A 21881-nucleotide genomic window follows, 5' to 3' on the forward strand; every position below is an offset into this window, starting at 1 on the left:
TAGGAGCGCAGCTCTGTAATCCATCAGGGTTTAACCTAGTTATTGTAGCACAGTCACAGACTTGCACTTAATAAAGAAAAGCTTTTGTAACAATGATGAAATTATCACACCTTTGATCATAGATGATGGTGTTTTTAAATGATGTGCTCCTTTATCAGACTGTTTGCCAGCCAAGCACTTCTTCACTGACACAGCGTGCAGCTGTGCTCATTTAGAATGGAAGTCGCCTCAGAATGTCAGGACAACTAGTGGTAAAAAAGAAAAGTGATGCATATTTAAAAGTGCAAGACAGGAGTAATAAACTCCGTCTGTTTTAACATTACAAAATTGATGTTTCATATATATATTTAGAACATACACAGTTCATTTTTCTCTCTTATTACATATGGTTTCATAAGGTTATTTCATGTAAAAACTATTGAATCCTTTACTTGAGCTATTTTCAAAGTGTCTGTAAATATTGTCTTTAAAATAGTTTTTATATTACTTTTATGTTTATTATTGCTGTACGCTAGGAAATCCAGATCCTCTTCCCTTTTTATTTTAAGCATTTAAGAAGGGAATTACTTTACAAATTAATGTTAGCTGACATATTTTCCTTGTCATGATCTCTTTTAGTTGGGATGAGAGCAGTTCCATCAGCAGTGGACTGAGCGACGGTTCAGACAACCTGAGCTCTGAAGAGTTCAACACGAGTCCCACTCTCAACTCCCTTCCTACCACTCCCATTGGCTCCCGCAGAAACTCAAGCATTGTGGTAAGTGACACACAAACACAGCACACAAAATAGAGACGCGCAACTGTTTGACACAGACGGATAAGAAGTGCGTGCACTGACTACAGTAGTATTGATTAAGCTGTTAAACAACAAAGGTATTGAATGCGCACACTTTGTCAGTGTACAGAGGACACACACACACACACACACACACACACACACACACACACACACACACACACACACACACACACACACACAGAGCAGGCAGCAGGACCCTGGCATCACAGACAAAGCCTCATTAGTTATTCTGCACACGCCCATAATATCTGTCACATCTGCAGCAATCAAAGTTTGCCGCAAACACACTGCACTGCTCCATGGCGTGTCTCTCTTTTCATATATATATATATATTTCATATATATTTCATATATATATATATATTTCATATATATATATATATATATATATATATATATATATATATATATATATATATATATATATATATATATATATATATATATGAAGTACTCACTTGTTAAAAGCTGAATTTTTCAGATACATTAGAAACATGTTCAACTAGTGGAGGAGTGTCAAATTCAGTTTGGCTGGAAAAAGAGGAACACCTATTAAATGTTTCCTTTCTTTTAGTCTAACCAAAGACTAGCTAGTGGACTAATCCGTAATAATTTTAGGTGTTTTGAAAATCTTTTAAGTATTGTACTCAAATTATGACCTAAAATAGTAAGATACTCATTGCTAGCTAGGATTTTAAATCCACTGGATTGAGCCGATTCTGTAGTTGTGGCTTAGTTCAGTGGTATATTTAGCTTCACAGCTTGGAGCTAGGAGTAACTATTCTGAATGATCATGGTTGTTCTCGCTATGCATTTATATGCTGTATGTATGCTGCAGTCCGTAGAATTTATTGCGGTGATGGAAGCATTTGGGACCAATGACCTCTGCTTAAAATCCTGTTTACAGCCTGGCTGAGTTCGTCAAGATCCATCTGTAGCTATATGGGTTCCAACTCTGTGTGTGTGTGTGTGTGTGTGTGTGTGTGTGTGTGTGTGTGTGTGTGTGTGTGTGTGTGTGTGTGTGTGTGTGTGTGTGTGTGTGTGTGTGTGTTCCCCGACTGTCTGATTTAGGTCACACCTCCGCAGTGTGGTTTATGTGACTGAAGTGGTGGGTTTTTAGAGGGAGCGAGACAGCGAGTGAGACAGGGGGAATCAGTGTAACCATAGCAACCAAAGTGCAGGGATGCTGAGAGCAGAGGCTTTGTCTTTACCCATATACTGTAGGACAGGTCTAAAGCGAAGCCATCTGCACACATACACACAGGGCCATCTGCAGTCCTGCATCCGGGCCAGCGAGGCGGAAGAACCAGGGCGCCTCCCTCCACGCCTAATTGCAAGAGTCATAGCAACCATTACACCCCATGGCATCATTACCATGGCAACCAGCCATCACCCATCATCATGCACCCCACATTGTATAATGCACATGCTCCGTGCCTTCTCTGCATTCTCAGCTGATGCGTTTCTCTTTGTCTTTGTGTCCCATTTCTCTGTCTCCATGTCTCCTCTGCATTACTGCATCCTGTCCTTGTTTGTTGCTGTTGTTTTTCATTTCCTTAAAGGCAAAGGCAAATCCATCCCTCATCTCCCTCCTACATATTGTATAACATCCTGAGCAGAGGCATGGGGGCGGTAGAGAAAGATAATCTAAGAAAGGGGGCACAAAGAGAGACGTGTTCATGAGAGGACTGTGCAGAGTTAGGCTGTATTATATGTAGGTAGTAGAAAAACCTGGACTTGGAGGTTGAGGTGGAACAAGACCTCAAGTTAATACAGTTTTTCCTCATGCCCTTGTGTATTTGTGCATGCGTCTGTCTGCCTCACTGTCTGCCTGTTTTTCTGTTAATCATTTGGTCGCAGCTATCTGGCCAGATGTGTATCTCACCCCCACCATCCCATCTTTCAATAATCAAGGAATGTGTGTGAGGAAATGACAGTGTTTTATCAGCGAGGTCTTTTCAAACAGGATACACACGTATATATACAATACACAGTCAGGCCGAGCTCCTCCTCGTGTCATGCAAACCTGCCCATGGGGTTTATTGGTTTTAATAAAAAATGGAATTCAGCATGAGAGTCATCATGAGAATCAGGTGCAATGTCCCAAACACACTCTCTCTCACACAAGCACACTTTCTAATCCGTTGTTCAACTGGCGACCTCCTGCAGTGGGAGAATAATCTGTAAAAAGTGCTGTTGTCTTTGTGTAAACTCATAAACCCTCACACACAATAGACCTTGGTTTTACAATGGCCTGATTTCCACGTGTCCTGTAGTTTGACATGTGACATTCTTCCTTATTGGTTTATAGTTAGGCAGTGTTGTCTACTTTCTTTGTGTAGATATGTTTTGTTTTTTTGTTTTTTTTTAGCAGTTTCTCTTCCAGCCGTCTCAGTTCACTTCTCCTTTTGAAGTTTTTAAACAGAGCATACAATAGGATTTAGACTGAGGAGACGAGACATCTGTATGTCGTTGGGTTGACGGAGTTGTGCACTGTCTGCTCAAAGGGCTTTAAGATGAGGCAGTGTGTGTGGATCTGTCTGAACGTCACATTTCTCCTTTTTGCAACCAGTAATGCACCTTTTAAGAGGTCATTCACCCCAGAGCACCAAGCCTATTTTTCACAGTAGTTGCAAGAGGAAGTATAAGAGTATACTAGGTTAAAGGAGTAAGGTTCTTTAAAACTGGTGTCAACTTGAGTTTAATGTTTAACTTACTCTTCAGTTCTATTCATATTTATTATATAGCACCAAATCATAACAACAGTCGCCTCCAGGCGTGTGTTGTATGTGTTTACACTACCTAAAAACATGTAAAAACTGCCAAAATGCATATAATAGTTAAATGTGAAACTGTAGCTTGATATGATTCCAACACAGCAGATTTTTCTATCATCAGTTCTTTACCTGTGCTGTTCTCACATAGGCTCAAATGAACACTACACAGGCTTTAGGGTAGAGAACTGGGTGAGTTTAATATCCAGTCTGACTGCTAGAAAGCTGCAGGGCTGCGCTACATATCTGAAAACTAAAAACATGACAGTTAGTTAGTTACATGTACATACATGTAAAAAAGCAAGACAGGCCATGTATTGATGCCAATTATGCATGTGCAGTTTTCTGATTAGATTTAGCTTGTGAGGCACTCTTTACTCTATTTTGTGGGATCTATTTTTTCATTTTACTGTCTTTACATTTAAAACCATGTTGTTGTCTCACTGGAAGAAAGAGTCTGTTATTTTTTTCATATTTAAAAGCGTGGCATGATGCATGTGGTTTGTTTTTTTTTCCGTATTTCTTCTCCAAACCAGCTTTCAGACAATCAAAACACTCAAAGATGAGCCTCAGAAGCGTAAAATTGGCAGCGCAAATGACTCAAACCTGCTAGATAGGGAAAGTAATTGCTGTGTACGTGTTCTGTTGGTCAGACTGCACGTGCTGGCTATCCAGACTTTTTTTTGACGCAGTGTCTCAAAGCATGTGTCTGTCTCTTCTCTACTCTAGATGCGTACAGATGCAGAGAAGAGATCTCTAGTGGAGAGCGGTCTGTCCTGGGACTCCGATGATAACAAACCCAGCCGCAAGAGCCAGGGCAGCAGCATCTACGATACAGGAAGCCTCAAGTCCGAATCCGCTAATAAATGGAAAAAAACCCGGCCGCAAGGGGAGGGGCCGGAAGGTGGGAAGGGTGAGCTGAGAAAACCTCAAACCCTGGGTCAAGGAAATGTGTTGAAGAAAGGAAGAAACCCACCTGTGGGAGTCACTTCCCCAATCACGCACACCTCTCAAACTGGGCTAAAAGTGGCAGGTGAGTGGCAAAACACAAATACTGTGATGTGTGAAAAGTATATATAGAATATATAGTTTTACTTGAAATGGTTTCTTAACCTGACACATTTCTCAGGCTGTCCTTTCTTTCTGGCAGTCTCTCACTCACACAGTCACAGACACACTCTCTGTCTCTGTCACACACTTTCATCCACAGCTGCAGCCCACCCTCTGGGCCTTTAGAAAGTGGTGCCATGTATCAAACACCCATCACCACCCACACCCTTACTGCCTGCCAGCCAGTGACTAACACACACACACCACACACTGACCAACAGTGTTTTTTTTTCCTATAGCCTTCTCCTAGCCAAGCTTTATTTTTGTGTTGAACAGAGAGAATTTATAGTACTAAAATAAGGGCCTTTATAAGAGCGTGTGTGCTTCTAATAATGTGTGCTGTGAGTGCAGCCATGACTGAGATTGTGCCAGCCTTAAAGAGTGTCACCCATCACACTTAACACACACTCGCTGACACACAGAAAGAGCACAATGGTGGGGATTGTGCAGCTGCCTTTTGGGCACACCATCTGTGTGTTGTTTATGTATGCACACGCACACACACAGACACACACACAGACTTGCACACATATAGACAACCGAAACAACAGGATATTAGTTGCAGTGTTATGTGCCAGTCCAGATAGCCAGGGGTCTGTGTAAACAGTCCTGTTTCTGTGGAACGGTGCTGTGTTTGCATTGCCAGCTGTTGAAATGACAGATATGCCAAACAAGTGTGTTGAACTCGCCTGTGATCTTTGTGCCAGGCTGTTATTGTTATTGATGTCAGCAGTATGAATCTCCTATCGTGGCTGCTCGATGCACCGCCGAGTTTGAGGCTGTAATAAATCGGGCGGTGAAGTCGAACAAAAACAGATTTGAAAAAAAGTTTATTGTTGCTTATCGGTGTGCGGAGAAGCTCAAGGGTTTAGTCACATGAGGAGCAATCATTCTTAGACAGAGTTTCACAGAACGCAGTCTATCGCTGAGGTTAGGCAGGGTGCCGTGCGTCACGGTGTGTGTGCCCCGTTTGTTATGCGTCTGCATTTTTGTGGAATTGTAGGAGATGCAGAGTGTGCGACTCTGAAGAAGTGACAGCATGTTGGGATGAGCAGTGTGATACACTTCCATACTATCTCTATCTATTCCATGTGTTCTGTGTACAGCACAGACCATACTTTGAGTAAGTGTAGAAGATAAGACAGCAGCTAATGATAATTTTAATTGTCATTTTAGCTGCTGATTATTTTACCCAGAATTTTATGAAACAGTTGTGAGCAAATAGTTCAGAGAAGGTTTAATTTACAATTTGAGGACCGATGATATTGTTTTGCCCTCACAGGACTACTGTTAAATTTTGTCAGTGACCTAACCGTGTTATCCATAAAACTGACGTAATATCACATGCTATGTGCTCTGTTTGCTCCCGTTCTTTCATATTGCGCTTTTGCAGTAGCTACTTCTCAGAAAGTAAGCATCTCCTTTACTGTGTCATCTCTAAAAATAAAATGGTGTGTGTTAAAACTGTGAAGCGCTCACAGATAAATTTGTGAATTGTCTCCACATGACTGATATAAAAATGAAGACTTTATTTGGTGTGCTCATATTAGTGGAGCCTCAATTCGCTCACAAAGGGCATCTTCTCTGTTATCCTTGTGAGTTATGGTGTGGTATACTAGGATCTCATAGTAAGCATGATGATTTTGTGAACTGTTTTTTGTCAGCTTTTTTTTTTTTAAAGTCTGAGCACACTGCATATTTTCAAGTGTTCATCATTATGTTATCGCTGAGCTGTGGACAGGTCGTATGTCTTTTTTCCTCTGTCACAGGAGACAAACTACAGCTAACATTCGCCAGCCTCTTACGTACACACAAATAACTACTGATACTGTATCTTAACAACAACATATACATGGTCACACATGGTCTCGGTGTTATGATTGATGAGAGATGATTTCCGCAGATTTTTCGAGTCATGCAAAAAAAAGTGGTCAGTCCCGGGAGACTGGTATTATTGACGGATAAGAGTATTAGGGTGGGTTTCCATATGTAACGAGCACAGCATAGATACAATCTTTCCACTTCTTTCCTCTTTACCAAAGTGGCATTCAGCAGAAGAAGAAAAGGAGCATTTACATGTGAGCCACTTTCCTTTAAGAGCCAGAGAAGCCAGGTTTTTGACGTTTTATTGAAAAAGGTCTCTCTGAATTTGAGCGTTGTGCTCACATCTCCATATCTTCAGACATGTTGGCCCCTTGTGCTGAGAAACATAGTGATTCATCACCTCTCCTACGCGTGTTACCGTGTGAAGCTGTGAGCTTCACTGTCTCTACAAGCCCGTGTCAGTAAATCAGGCTTCATTTGTGTCAAAATTAATACAATTGCCCGAGTTTTGTCAGTGTGTCTCAATGCCAGCAGTGTGTGTTTCTTTAGCCCAGTGTTCATGGAACAGGCTACGTTGCGGTTACACAAAGGATTGAGCTTTTGATTTCACATGTAAACCCAATTTTCACTTATATGAAATAACCCAGCGCTGTCAGTGTTCCCTTTCTGTAAGATCCAATCACTAAGAACTACAAGTGTGTGTGTGTGTGTGTGGTATATGTGTCTGATCCTATGTGTCTGTCTTTTGCGGGTTTATAAATACTCTTAAGTGTCTCCAGATGTCCCCAGGCAGCATGCCGGTAGGTCTCATTCAACAGCGGTTCTTTGACTCTGTTAATGCCTTGTATATAAACCTCACATAACTACTCCCATCAGATGCACATTAAGAGAGTGTTGGTAGTGTGGACTTGTGTGGGTGGTGCATGCAGTGCACATGTGTAATAGACTTTTATTCTCTTAATAACTTCCAAACAAGTCCATTTAATTTACCAACTGGGACATGTTCAAATGGGGGGACCCTGTTTCACTAAGTTGCCTCACCTTTCCCCAGTGAGCCTCCAAGATGGGAGAAATTCAGTCATGTTGGGTGTTTGATGCAGTTTAGTGCCTAGAGTCATGCTTCATGAACATGAACACCACTTTCCAACAACCATGCTGCACATGTTAATTTCACCACTCTACAGCTGTGACTTCACTGAAAAAACTTGCTGGAAGAAGGAAACTTTTTCAGTTCATCAGGATGGAAAAGAGGAGTAACGGCCTGATAACAGCATGTGAGGGTTAAGCTGGCTGTGAGTCTGGTCTACAAACTGTCTCCTTGCTCAGACAGGGATTTATTTTTATCAGCTGACAGTCAGATATTGTAGGTGTGTAGATAAGATATTGTCTCCTAATATGGCTTGCTTAGTTTCAGTCATCATTTCACACTACTTTACTCTGTTCAAGCTACTCATCAAGTTTTTTCTTTTCTGCTTTAGGTACAGTGAGGTCTGATGGGAAGCCCATGGATAAGTCCCGTTTAGCAGTGAAGACTTCAAGTCTTCAGCGCTCCTCCTCTGATGCTGGTAAAGACCATCGAAATGGCACTGGAGCTGGTGAGCAGCGTAAACCTCCATCCGGCCTGGTCAGGCCCTCCACTGGTGGAAACTTTGGCTTCAAGAAACCAACAGCAGCTACCAGTAATAGCACAAACAATTCAAGTCCGCCCAGTGTAACAAGTACAGTTAGCAGTGGCATACCCAGTGGTTCTGCAACTGTGGGGAAAATTCCCAAAACGTCAGGTATTCCTGTGAAGCCAGGTGCTGGTGGTGGAGGCCGAAAAACGAGTCTCGATGTTTCGAGCAGTGATCAGAGTGGTTTTCTGTCTCCAACTGCCAGAACGTCTCTCCAGTACCGCTCTCTGCCCCGCCCCGCAAAAACGAGCACCCTGACTTTAACACGGCCGAGCTCAGCTCGCCCAGTGAGCACCACCATGGACACTGGCTCTGGACTCATCAAACCCTCCGTCACAGCATCCCAGGGCTCAAGGCTCAAAGAGCCTGGCTCTGGACACAGTTCTGGAACAGGGTTGAGTAAATCAGGAGGTCGTGGGATCCCCAGTCCCGTCAATCAAACAGACAGAGAGAAGGAGAAGGAGAGAGCCAAAGCTAAAGCTGTAGTTTCTGATTCTGAGTGTGGGGGAGGGTCTATGAAGGGAAGTCCTGCTCAGACCCCATCGGAGAACGGAGGGAAAGTACAAGGGCTGAGGCCCCCCAGCAGCGGCAAGGGCATGGATCTCCCATCTCCCAGCACACACAGGTATCAAAATTCATTACCTACCATTCCCACATAAACAGACTATCACATATAAAATACACATGTGCTTCAACATTGTCTTTCTCTGTCTTTAGGTTGTCTGGAGTGCGTAGCCTGGCAAAACCTCCATCGATGGCTCAGCTTGACAAGCTGAACTCAAACAGCCTGGACACTGAGGTTCAGGACACTTTGCCTCCTAAGATTCCTCCTTACTCTAAGCTTCAAGACCTCTCTGGTTCAGCAGGCAACTCCACTAGTTCTTGCCTGACCCCCAGCCCTGCCCCTGTACTAAATGTGAACTCTTCAGCCTGCTTTTCCAGTTCTGGCATAGGTTTGGGTCCCAGGCAGGTCACTTCCCTCGGGGTAGAAAGCAATGAAGGGAGAACCTCTCCCCTGCTCTACCCTCGGATGTCTGGGCTGCATCGTAGCCTAGAGTCTCTGCCGCTTCAGATGAGCCTGGCCCCAGAGCCCCAGGAGAGCGAGGAGTATAAAGGGGGGGAGAATTTGTCGAGAGGCTACACCACTTTAGAGTCCCGAGTCAAAGATAGACACGATGACAGCGGCCAGCCCTCTAGCTGGACATCCGGAAGTAAAGTCTCACTGACTCTCACAGACAGGTCAGTTCAATTCTACTCAAACAGGATCCATAATGCTGCACACACTGCATATTCAGCCAAGTCTATCCCAGGGTTTAGAGGGCAACCGAGTAGCTCCACCTTTTGGTCAGTTGAAGAATTACACCAACTTTATTCACTGCTCAGGAAAGCAGAAGGGATGTGGAAGAGCTTTGATAATCTGTTTGTTTTGCACTGCAGTTTCCCCCCCAGAATTGAGCAACCAGGTGGCTTGTAGTTGTCATACAGACAAAGGGCATTTATAAAAACCAAGAACAACATGACGAGGAGATCCTTAAAAATATTGAAAATATTTAACAATGCATGCTTAATCATCCTGGATGATGAGTGCTGATGGTGATGATGAGTTTTAAACTAACCCTCTCTACACTAGCCCTGTCTGGATATGACAATAACATATCTTATCAAAACAAAGTTGGTGATTTAACTCTAAAACAAATCATTCTGAATGCGATGTTGAATATGACAAATTTAGAGCCCTAAAGTCTGCGTGATAATTTGTCCCCTTTTTTAATGAGAAGAATAAAAATGTATTTTTCTTAAACTCAGCCAACAAATAAAGTAAACAGTGCACACACACACTAAAGCAGAGAGAGAGATATACTGAGGCTTGCTGGGCTGTTATTACTGCAGGGCTGTTATCAGTGTTGTACCAGGCCTACTGACTGAAGTCATAATTACTAGCTGACACTGCCTATCTTCCAGTCTTACTGCGTTTCTTTGTGCCTGCTGTCTGTACTTGAGTCTAATAACTCCCTGCACTAGTGATTAACTAATGACACTGTTTAATCTCCACAGCTCTCAGAGAGACAGAAACACGCTGCCAAAGAAAGGTTTAAGGTAAGTAGTTCCACACACAAACTTTAAATGTGTGTTTTTTGTTCAAATTGCACGCACAAACACAGAGATGTGATTGATAAGATGCTCTTTGTGTGGCAGATTATGTGGATCTTGGCCACAGCACTGTAAAACATAATTCCTACTGCTCATTTCCCTCTCAATGAGCCCTGCTAGTAGCATATTGTGTGTTTTGGTAGTCGAGATATTCAGCTGACTTTTCCCATCGCCAGCACTGACTTGGTCCATTAACTCTGTAGTTTCAGCAGTGCCTCCCAGATCGAGGAGGATGGGAAGGAGAAAGGAGAGAGGAGGCACTCTCATACTATTCTTAGTATGACCGACTCGCTCACTCTTCCACTGCTGTCGTCACCCACCTCCCTGCCCCGCACCTCAAAGACCAGCATGGGTGCGTAGATACACAAGCACACACACTATAAAGGCAAATGATAAATACTGACATGCATACGTTTGTTTGATGTGTATTGCAGAGCATTGGTAACTCTATTTCTTATAACAGTGCCAAGCCCGGTCGGCGGCCCACCGAGGATGACTCGATCCAACAGCATCCCGACACATGATGCCTCTATGGAGCTGTACGGGGCATCGCCTCTGGGCAGCACGGTGTCACTGGCTGAACGTCCCCGCAGCATGGGAATGGTTCGCTCCGGATCCTTCAGGGACAGGGAGTCAAATGAAGATGGTGATTTTTCTGAATGTTTTTGTCATCTGATAAGTAGGATCTGTTTGACTTCATCTCAGTTCTAATGGATTTGTTTTTCTTTGTGTGTGTTACTCTTATTTATGTTGCAGTTCATGGCTCTGTACTCTCCCTGGCATCCAACTCATCAAGCTACTCTTCGGTGAGTTTGGGCAGCATGCAGACTCAGGTAGCTACAGCTCAGCGTATGCTGTATGTGTGGATGTATGTTGGTGCAATGACGCTTTCCTCTTATTTCACTCTTTAAACACTTGAAACTGTACCCTGTACCTTATTAGGCCCCACTCCTCTCGTCTCTGTGTCTTTCCTAACATCTTTACTTTTATCCCCTATGCTGTCCAAGGCTGAGGAAAGGATTCAGGGAGAGGTAAGTGTTTTCTGTCCAGCTCTTTCTACTCAGCTGTTTTTTTTCCCCTTTCCCATCCACTCTCATCCTTGTTGTCTGTCGGAGAACAAGCCTGTCAGTCATGTCATCTGCACCATCCACTCACTTGCGTAATGTCAAGTTTAGTGACCTCGGCTGTCTTATAATTGGAACATTCCTGCTTTTATTCACAGCAAATCCGCAAGCTGAGAAGAGAGCTGGAGTCATCGCAGGAGAAGGTTTCTAACTTAACGACACAGCTCACGACAAACGTATGTACTTTTTGTCTATGCTCTTTTGCATAAAGCATATTAAGCCTTTCTTTTTTTATTGTGAGACTTCCTTTTTGGTGACACAGTTGCATATCACACTATTCAAGTAATTTACCCTTTATAGAAAAGCGAAGAGAGAGAGAGAACCTGTGTCATGTCGGTCATAGATCATCTCTCTGCACTTTCAGAATGTTTCTTATCTTTGCTGAGTCTAAGTAATGCTAATCTTCCCCTCTAAAAGGCCACTTAGCTTCACTACACACACGTTCGCATGTGCCTCGCTCCTTCCTCCTCTCTTGTTTCAATATAACTATCCAGTCAGCATTTTCAATGCATCTGATTGCAGCAATAAAATGCAGGCATTATGCACCGCTTCATGCGGGAGACATCAATCACTCGGTGCGTGTGCACCCCACCATTTTTTCACATTGTTTGACCTTCTTATGTGAGGGCAGTGAATGTGCAGAACAGATGCACGAAACACAGCATGATTATGTGCTGGATTAATGACTGGGCTGAATCCATTATTTTACTGTGTTAATACATTCTGTAAAGGAGAATAGAGAAAGTAATTTTCTCTTCCTCCTCTGGGCTAAATTGGGTGTGTGTGAGAAGAAGATTAGGGAGGAGGGGAATTTTGCACAGACGACATCCTGTTCAGCCTTTGTGCCTCATTCAGCTTTTTAGCACTTCTTATGCAGGGATAAAGGGTCAGACAAAATCCATTCAATCTGTCCCTCTATGCGTAATGTCTGCTTTAAACGATGCTCTGTCGAATCGGTCATATAAATAAATCCCAGTTCATCTACATGTTGTTGATATCCTGATATAGACAAATTTAAATGAAAAATTGAGTTTAATATAAATTGTTGTTTTTGTCTCTCGTCTTTTCTAAACAGGCAAACCTGGTGGCCGCCTTTGAGCAAAGTTTGGCACTGATGACCGCGCGGCTGCAGAGCCTGTCGCTAAGCCACGAACAGAAGGTAACATCCCAGCCCCGCTTTCAAGCACAAACAAACAAAAACCTGAGCTCCAGCTGCGTTCCACCACCACAAATTTCTCATGAGCACTCGGCTAAGAGCTAACACGGAGGTGACTTTGATCAAATCCTGCAGTGGGAGCTGAATCTAGGTTAGAGGCCCTTGGCTGCAGTCCTGCAGGGAGACTCGGTGTGAGAGAAGGAGGATCAGTGTGTTAAAAATCTCTAAAGGCTGAATGATAAGCGAGACTCGAACAGTTTGCATGTGCACCTAAAGTAAACATCACATTCCTGCATTCTTCTGCCTTTGTGTGTTTTGGTGTAAAAGAATCGATCAGTGCCTGAGGTGTTTAGTGTGAGCATGCGTGTATATGTGAAGAGTCTCTCTCAGTGCTTCATGCCTTGCTGCTCCCTCTGAAAGCCCTGTCTAGACCACTCCAGAAAAAGGTCTTTGTTGTTTGTGCCAGTGCACTGACCTGTGCAGTTCAGCCCAAAGCACAGACTCTTTAACCTTGAGGAGATGGGCTGGGCGGCTCTATTTAGAGTGCAGTGGCATCGACTTTAGCAGACAATAAGCGGCACTGTTGTCCTTGTCCTTTTGAACTTTTCACATTGCATTGGTTTGAGTTGAAGTGCATTACTAAACGCTCACTCCCACTACATAACATAACATATTCAAGTTATTGAATGAAAGTATTCATGATTTTTAAATTCAAACCTTATTTTTCATTTATTACAGTACAAAATCCCCAGTTATAAAAAAAACAGTAAAATGAAAATAGAGTATTTTTTGGATGATAACTTGATAACTAGACAAGTACAAGCTATCACTCGGCTCAATTTTCAAAGCAGATACAAGCAAGTCTTCCTCAAACCAATTCTGTGACATTTATTTCATGTTTGTGCAGGACTCTGAGCTGGTGGAGCTCCGGGAGACCATTGATGCTCTGAAGGCCAGGAATGACGAAGCCCAGGCTGTCATACAAGGAGCCTTAAACAACCCAGATAACAGCAAAGGTCTGTAAACTATTCAGGTTATCTTTTTATCTCTCTCTCACTCCACAGCACTCAGTTTAAAAAAATTCTTTTTCTCTCTTTATCTTTTTTCCAGATCTGTGTATCAGACGTCAGAATTCATGTGAGAGCATCTCCAGTCTGAACAGTTTGACCAGCATGTCCAGCGTGGGCAGCTTGAAGGACCAAGATGCTAAGAAGAAGAAGAAAAAAAGCTGGGTAGGAGCTGTTTGCGAGACTTTATATTATTCTCGCTGCATGGTCTGTGTCTGTGTTTGTTCTCCTTGATGAAAATGACAAAGCAGCGTGGATGAAGTATGACCAGTCTTTCCCTCCTTTGTGTTGTGTTATTCTGCTCTTTTAGGTCTTCGAGGTGAGTTCAGTCATTGCGTTTCTATAAAACCTCTATTAATTTCCTGTCATACAGCATGATGGACCATCTAAAAGTGCAACACAGTCCTCGAGTACCCTCCATCTCTGCTGACTGGCCTCCCACACTGCTGATTGGCTGCCTCTTATGTGACCATTTCATTTGAATAGATGGCCGTAATTCGGTTAGAGTGGCTAGCAGCAGAAATGATGTTCCGTAAGAAGTGAAGCACTCAGGCTTAATCATCGAGTTTATTTAACGCATCTTTCAATTACGTTTCTCCCCTGTTACATCATACTTTATCCTGTATTTTATCCCTGTGTAAGAATACATGACTTTTTATTTCACCATGTAACCCTTACTAAACCAGCTGCTAAGTCTAAGTGCAGAAAACGGATTGTAACTTGGACTCAGTTGCAGAAAATGACTGAAAGTTCAAAGCGGTAGTTTGTCATTTTGGGAAAGGCTCTTTTTTTGTTTTTTGATTAACACCAGCTGCTTAGTTTAAAACAAAGGCTGGCCTGGCCAAAGGTACAAATATTCTGCTCTGTGAGATTTACAAATGCACATGATGATATCTTGTTTATGCATTTTATATAAAAACGAAACTCTGTACATGACAGATTGGGGGGGGGGGTGGCTTTTATTTGAAGTGAAAAATGACAAACTATTTCTTTATTTTTTTATACTCTCTTTATACTTAGCATGTGTCACATTAACAGTTCTAACTATTCCCTCTTTTTTTTCTTTCCAGTTATGAATGCAGTAATGTGAAGTCATTGTTTGACTGTTTTATATCAGTTTATCTCTTCTGTTTCTATATAGCTGAGGAGCTCCTTCAACAAAGCATTCAGCATTAAGAAAGGCTCCAAAACATACTCTGACATTGAGGAAATTGCAACCCCCGACTCCTCAGCTCCCAACTCTCCCAAGATGCCTCATGAAGGGGGAGAAGGAGAAGACTGCATGCTGCCTTCCCTCAAAACCTCAGCTTCAGCCACCTCCTCTGTGTGAGTACACAAACACCTACTCCACCGCATAGCTCAGCAGTGAGATGGCAGACTGTGAAAATTTCTTATAAGAGCTCCTCGGCTTTTTCCAGGATCATGGAAAGTACAGAAGAGGGAGACGCCGAGGAAAGCGCAGTATCAGAGTTGCGCTCAGAGCTCTGGGTGAAAGAGAGGGAACTGACGGATATTCGACTTGAAGCCTTAGACTCTGCACATCAGCTGGAGCAGCTCCGAGAAGCCATGAAAAACATGCAGGTTTGTTTGGCCTACTGCATGTGTCTTTGTTCAGTTACCTGTCTGCAAAGCTGTTATTACAATTTAAAGCTTTATTCTGCTCATGTTTCAGTCGACGGTGGAGAACCTGAAGGCAGAAAATGTCAATTTAAAAACAGGAACCCAGCATCACCTCCCTGGCTCTGGCCCCACCTCCTCCACATCCCAGCCTTCAGGCCTGGCGTCCCTCCTGGGGCCCTCTCTGAGGCAGCCAATGAGCATGTCCCTCACCAAATCCTTCAGCCTTAGTCTGAATGATTGTAAAGATCCAGGTCAGAGACTAACAAAGCCTTAAAACGATGTTTAACTCATAAAGGAGTGCAGCGTGCATCTACTCCTCATTTCCTCCTCTCTTGCAGAAGTGTCTCAAGGTGACACGCTTGGTGTGTCTTCTCAGCGTGAAGAAGTGTGTGCACGTCTGCTGGTCCGTATTGGAGACCAAACAGAGGTAGACGTGGAACACTTTTATTACTCACAATGTCCGATAATGTCAAGCTTTAACTGGACAATCTGGAAATTAAGCATCTGTTTCTTCTCTATCTGTAGGATGGTAAACAGCAGCAAGAGTACTACCTTGGCTCAGTACTGATTAATGCGAGGACTGACTGGCCTTGTCTCGACTCCCTCATAGCCAAGACCTTCAAAGTAAGTCTTGTCTTGTAAATCTGGTCTCCTTTTTTATTGAGTGGACATTTGTGGTTCAGTAGCCTGGCTGTGATTTGTTTGCTCAACCGTAAAATTTTAACTGCGATATATTTATTCTTTGTTTAGGATTATTTAAATCAAGTGGACCCGACAGCCAGCTTGGGTCTGACCAGTGACTCCCTGCAAATGTACCAGTTTACCCAGGGCAAGCTGAGGGTGATTGGAGGGGACAAACCCCAAGGCTCACCTTATCGATGTCTTGGCAATGGTCCTGCTCGTATTTTTGTCACTTTGAAAGGTTAGCAGATATAAGTGCATTCAATGCTATTGCTTTTTTTTTCCATGTCCTGTCTCCCTCCCCTCCCCTCCAACCGGTTGCAGCGGATGGCTGCCCCTCCCAGAGTTGGTTGGAGTGGAGTGGTCAGAGTGGTGGAGAGTTTTTCCTTCTCACTATTGCCAAGTGCTTGCTTCATATGGAGTTTTTTGATTGTTTGGGTTTCTTTGTATTGTTATAGGGTCTTTACCTTTGAATACAAAGCAGCTCGAGGTAAAAGTTGTTGCAATATTTGCACTATATGAATAAAAATTGAGCTGAAAACAGTTTGTTTTGCTTTGAAACATTGTATTCAAAACTCTTATTGACGTCTATTTTCTTAACTTAATCACGTGGCTTATTACCTTTTACATTCTGCTAGTCTCTAGGAATCTTACACATATTTTTAATGTAATCTGAGGCCTATTTTGTAAATGTTAAATGGTTGGCTTGAGGGTCTTAGATGCCAGAGTGCTATTAAATAGCCACAAGACAAAAGTAGGACTTTGGCAGTATAATGAAAGCATGTGATGGTTTATCTAGACCAGGGTTTGGCAACCCGTGACCTTCGCTGTGGTTCCTGCAAGCTTTGACAGGAAAAAAAAAAAGCCCCTTTTCTATTGTTTGGTCGGAGGGGCTAAAATGACTATTTTCATGTTGAAGGTTAAGCCCCCAACTGATGTAATTTTTTTAAGTACTGGATCTAGTATAAAATTAGACAGTTTAGTTATTTATTTGTTTATTTTTTTTAATAGATGCAGTTTTTATGTGTGTATTGTTATTCTGTAGTAAATGCTACATACGTCCTCCTGCTCATCCTCCCCCTGTGTCTGAAACTCTTCAGGTCTCCGGGAAAAATGTGTTGACTCACTGGTGTTTGAGACTCTGATTCCTAAGCCCATGATGCTGCACTATATCAGCCTGCTGATGAAGCACAGGCGCCTTGTTCTGTCTGGGCCTAGCGGGACAGGAAAGACTTACCTAGCTCAGCGTCTGGCCCACTACCTCCTGCAGCGCAGCCGGACTGACTCGACTGAAGCCGGCCACGAGCCAGGTCTCCTGGGTCGCAGCCCTGCTATCACATTCAACATGCACCGTCAATCACAGAAGGTAAAATCTGATTAAGGAGTTTTGGTGGGGTTTTTTTGTTTCTTTTTCTTTCACAGGCAAGTATGAAAATATGTGTTCACCTTTTAACAGGAGCTGCAGTTGTATCTGTCAAATCTAGCAAATCAGATTGACAGAGAGTGTGGAGGGGAACTTCCCCTGGTTGTTATCATCGATGATATTAGCGATTCAGCGGCCATCACTGAGCTTGTTAATGGAGCGCTCACCTGCAAGTATCACAAATGGTAAGGGACTTTGAGAATTATTGTATTTCACCAAAGAATTCAAATACAATTTGTTTAATCAAAGAATAACGAGATTTTCTCTGTTGGTGTTTCAGTCCGTACATAATTGGAACGACCAATCAACCTGTGAAAATGACATCTAACCACGGGCTGCACCTTAGCTTCAGGTAGGCAGAGGACTGGATAAAGTATACCCCGTTACCCTGTTTAACTCTTACGCAGAAAATAAGTAATTCTTGCATATTGCCACAGGATGGTGATGTTCTCCAACAACGTAGAACCAGCAAATGGGTTTCTGCTGAGGTACTTGCACCGTAAAGCTGTAGAGGCTTACCAGAACGAGGAGCAGGACTTGGCACGCCACCAGGAGCTCCTCCATGTTCTCGACTGGATCCCTCAGCTCTGGTACCATCTGCACGCCTTCCTGGAGAAACACAGTACTTCAGACTTCCTCATAGGTGAGATATTAGCAGACAGAGTCAGCAAAGTCTGACTTGGGTACTTGGGAGAGAGTTTGTCATGATAAAGTTATTAGGATAAAGACTTGTTAACAAAAAACACCGCCTCCTCCAGGTCCCTGCTTTTTCCTGTCATGCCCAGTGTCAGTGGCAGAGTTCAGGCAGTGGTTCATTGACTTGTGGAACCACTCAATCATACCGTACTTGCAGGAAGGAGCCAAAGATGGCATTAAGGTGAATATGCACGCATTTCCAAAATGTAACACTAGTGGAACAAACAATAACCCCTCTATAACAATACTGTTTTTGCTATGGACTTGTCTTTTCCTGTCAGGTCCATGGGCATAAATCAGTATGGGAGGATCCGGTGGAGTGGGTGAGAGGCACCCTCCCTTGGCCAAACGCACAGCAGGATCAGTCCAGGCTCTTTCACCTACCTCCTCCTAGCATAGGTCCACTCAATGAGGAGAATAAGCCTCCTAAAGACACACCTCCACCCAGCACACTGGAATCAGACCCATTGGTGAGTGATTTCTTTTGTGCCTAGATGAAAAATGTGCTTTAGTCAATTTTGATTTGCTGAGTGGAGAATACCGGAGGGAATACCAACAAATTGACATTGTTTCAATAAGGCTGTGAATCATTAATTGACCATGGTGCAAAAAAAGTTTCTGTTGCGAAAGGTGTGGAGAGTGTAGAGCCTGCAACACCTCATCTAGCAGCTCACTGTAACCGCGCCATCATGCTCCAATACTCACAGAAATGTTTAAAACTGTCTATCAGTACTAAATTCTCAATAAATGTACTGAATGTCCTGCGATTGTTTCCTCAACTGAGTCCTTTTATTCTGACACAGAAAATATGTCTTTAGCATTAGAAAACACATAAGAAAAGAGAGCCTGATTACAAACATTCAGTTCTTTTTAGACAGTCAAAAAGCCACCGTGCACAATGCTGGCAGAGCAGTTATTGGATTAAAAGTTCAATAACTTAATCTCTTTTTCAAGCCATATTTCATATATGCAAAGCCAAATCTAACCACAGGGGGAGAACACATGTCTAGCAATCTTCTCTGTGGCTAACTCTTCTTCTGTGTCTCCTCCTGCTCCACAGATGGCCATGCTGCTGAAACTCCAGGAGTCGGCCAACTGCATAGAGTCTCCAGAGAGGGAAGGCAGTCTTGATCCCACTCTGCAGGCTACACTCTGAGTAGACTGTCAATAAAGCTAAGGAACTGTTGACTCTACAGTACGGCTCTCACAAATGCAGTTCAAATGAGAATTTAAAGACTCCAAAATGAACTTTAATGTGTGCTCAGTGAGCAATTACAAAGCTAAATGTAAAGAATCTACAGAGAGAGGGAGAGGGAGTAGGAGGATTATGGACAGTGGACAACGGGTTTGCTCCTCCCGGATATCTGAACATTGGAAAGACGATGAAACCGCTTTGATAGGAAGCTGCGATGATCACGACGGGGAAAGATGGTGTCTTTTCTCCCTTCTGCTCTCAGCTGGTATCAGATGGGCTGTTGTTGAATCTGCAAGTGCATGGTCACCAAAATAGTATAAAACAAATTATGACCTATAACCCCGTTGAATATTTGTTCCCTTTATTTTCTTTTGTTTTTTTGTTTTTTACTGCCGCAACCCTCACAACAACTATTGGTGCTTATAGGTTTATTTTGGAGGCACATGCGTCTTTTCAGGAAAGCAAACTACAGAAAAACAGAGTCCGATCACTCCCCAAAAAGTAGGAACAGCACTTGACTACAGCCAAAATGCACTTTATTTTTTTACTTGTAATAATTGGATTTTAGGAGGCCGTGTCAGTGACTGTGTATCAAATGGGGGGGATCAGCTTGGCCAAATCATGCAGTTCATTAGTAAATCCTCCAGATGGCAGCATCTATTGATGCCTGCCTCTTCTCTTCATGGTGCGCTTTCAGTCTCACTAAAGGTGCTTGGTAGAATATAACGCACACTCAAAAACACAACTATGAAAAAGGCCTTGAATGTTTTCTTCTTTTCAGTTCTGCCATTTTGTCATTTATCGAATAAACAGAACTGCGAAGCTGTAAAGAGCAACGTGCATGGGGTGAAAACTGAAATGAATGATGATTTAATTTTGGGTTGACTCTGTAAAGAGAATGTCATCGTACGTGGACTCAGTAACCAGTGTTATGCTGATATTATAACCACAGGAAGTCAATGTACTGAATTATAAACACAGACAGAGAAAAAAATCGAAGAAAAAAAACACCCACAACCTGCTTGTTTATTGAGCACCGTTTCTGGCTATGCTTGCGTATACTCTGTATTTAGATATCAGTTTTAAAACACAGACTTCTCTTGTAATAGCTGACGACACAGCTCTCAAAGTCTTGATTTTGTAGGATTTTTTGTACTGAGTCATCTTCAGTGATCGCCTGTATGCCGACATTTATCACCTGTGTCATCATCCCTGAAGCAGAAGCAGAAAACGTTAGCAAAAAATAGCCGTAACATTTTCCTTCCTCTTTCCTTTACTTCCAGTTTTTGATTAAAACGTGACTTTCTGTTAATTGTCAGTTTTCTTTTCTCACATGGTTTGAGTTACCGTCAGGAAATACTGATTAATGTTAATATTTTAATGTGACTTCCTCCCGTTTTGTTTCTTCATTGGTTTGCACATGAAATATGCTAGAGGTAGTAGATGACAGTATTTATTGCTCACATCTTGACTGTTAACTGAGATAAAGTGAGAAAGTATAAAGAGCGGTGTAAGAGGAGGAAACTGTAGGTTGTTGGGATACTCTTAAAACCCTTAGCTTGACCCTGAAGTACCTCAGACTGCCATACTCTGCCCAGATGTTCCTCTACTGCTGTAAAGTAGAGGCACGATGCCTAAGTCTATCTGTGCCTGAAACACAATTTGGCCTGAAAAGCTGCTTTGATCTACCACACAGAGGCCTCAATCTAGAGGGAACATAACTAGTTCCGCTGACCTACTCTGATGTCACTTCCATGTCATCACTTTAATGCCCAGATTTGGGTTTCGAGTGGGTTATTGATATATTTGGAGCCTTTGACTGGCAGTCAATGTGATAAGCTGTAAGTTAAGATGATGTGTGTGTCAGTAAACTGCAGTGAATATGAATGTGTATCATGACTAGGCTGCTTTGCACGATTTGACACCATCTTCAACTTAAGCTTGAAGGTCTTGTCGTCGTTAGGGAGTTGCCTGAGAAGTGGGAAGCTGCGTGAGAACAGATGCAAGCCTAGAGATGTAATGTTGATGCATGTATCCCTGGTGTGTTTCCAAAGTTTCCTTTCATTGGACCTACCGCACTTAAACCTTATCACGGGAGGGATTTTTAAATAACTGGATATCTTCCTCTTTTTCACATTGTTTTTAAGAGCAGACATGTGGGGTTTTTTTGTGTTTTTTCTTATGCAAATATTTGTAAAGATGTTTTGTTTTTCCTCTTTTGTACATTACATCACTATTGTAAAACACTGTAAATAGTCACTGCGTCTGCGACAACAATCACTTAAAGAGAGATCTAAGAGAAAGTTGGGCCCGCGTATGCAGAAAATGAGCGTCCTCTGTGGTTGTATTGTCTTCCTCCAGCAGGAAGGAGCACTTGGCTTAAAAGTGGGCTCAGTAAAGGTTGTATGGCATGTCTCTATAACCACATTAAATCCCATATGTCTAACATTGAGCAGTTGTTACAATAAAGTCATGCCATTCATCACATCACTACCTGTTTTCTACCTGTTGTTTCTTTATAATCCACTAGGGGGTGCTAATGGGCCACTACTCAATTAAGTTGAACGACCACTCTCTGATGTATCTGA

The 21881-nt window shown here is 42.7% G+C and overlaps 1 protein-coding gene across 11 annotated transcripts in view; it reads left to right on the forward strand.

Annotated features, from left to right (window-relative positions):
* Nucleotides 1-21783, forward strand: part of nav1a (neuron navigator 1a) — a 96651-nt gene extending 74868 nt beyond the window's left edge. For 6 of the 11 annotated variants that reach the window (XM_025901475.1, XM_025901476.1, XM_025901477.1 and 3 more), the window contains 27 exons: nt 619-757; nt 4303-4606; nt 7986-8805; nt 8898-9419; nt 10236-10277; nt 10535-10683; nt 10795-10977; nt 11088-11164; nt 11339-11362; nt 11554-11631; nt 12531-12614; nt 13519-13627; nt 13722-13843; nt 13989-13997; nt 14820-15004; nt 15097-15259; nt 15351-15549; nt 15637-15725; nt 15824-15922; nt 16049-16220; nt 17080-17345; nt 17436-17587; nt 17683-17754; nt 17840-18045; nt 18161-18279; nt 18380-18568; nt 19159-21783. In XM_025901475.1, the coding sequence (XP_025757260.1) occupies nt 619-757; nt 4303-4606; nt 7986-8805; nt 8898-9419; nt 10236-10277; nt 10535-10683; nt 10795-10977; nt 11088-11164; nt 11339-11362; nt 11554-11631; nt 12531-12614; nt 13519-13627; nt 13722-13843; nt 13989-13997; nt 14820-15004; nt 15097-15259; nt 15351-15549; nt 15637-15725; nt 15824-15922; nt 16049-16220; nt 17080-17345; nt 17436-17587; nt 17683-17754; nt 17840-18045; nt 18161-18279; nt 18380-18568; nt 19159-19254 (4669 nt within the window). In that variant the 3' untranslated portion in view covers nt 19255-21783. The remainder of the gene's footprint in view (nt 1-618; nt 758-4302; nt 4607-7985; nt 8806-8897; nt 9420-10235; nt 10278-10534; nt 10684-10794; nt 10978-11087; nt 11165-11338; nt 11363-11553; nt 11632-12530; nt 12615-13518; nt 13628-13721; nt 13844-13988; nt 13998-14819; nt 15005-15096; nt 15260-15350; nt 15550-15636; nt 15726-15823; nt 15923-16048; nt 16221-17079; nt 17346-17435; nt 17588-17682; nt 17755-17839; nt 18046-18160; nt 18280-18379; nt 18569-19158) is intronic. The other 5 variants (XM_019349595.2, XM_025901480.1, XM_019349590.2 and 2 more) reach the window with 5 other exon arrangements.
* The last annotated feature ends 98 nt before the right edge of the window (nt 21784-21881 follow it).

Source organism: Oreochromis niloticus, linkage group LG20, assembly GCF_001858045.2.
Source record: "Oreochromis niloticus isolate F11D_XX linkage group LG20, O_niloticus_UMD_NMBU, whole genome shotgun sequence".
NCBI classification, from domain to species: domain Eukaryota; kingdom Metazoa; phylum Chordata; class Actinopteri; order Cichliformes; family Cichlidae; genus Oreochromis; species Oreochromis niloticus.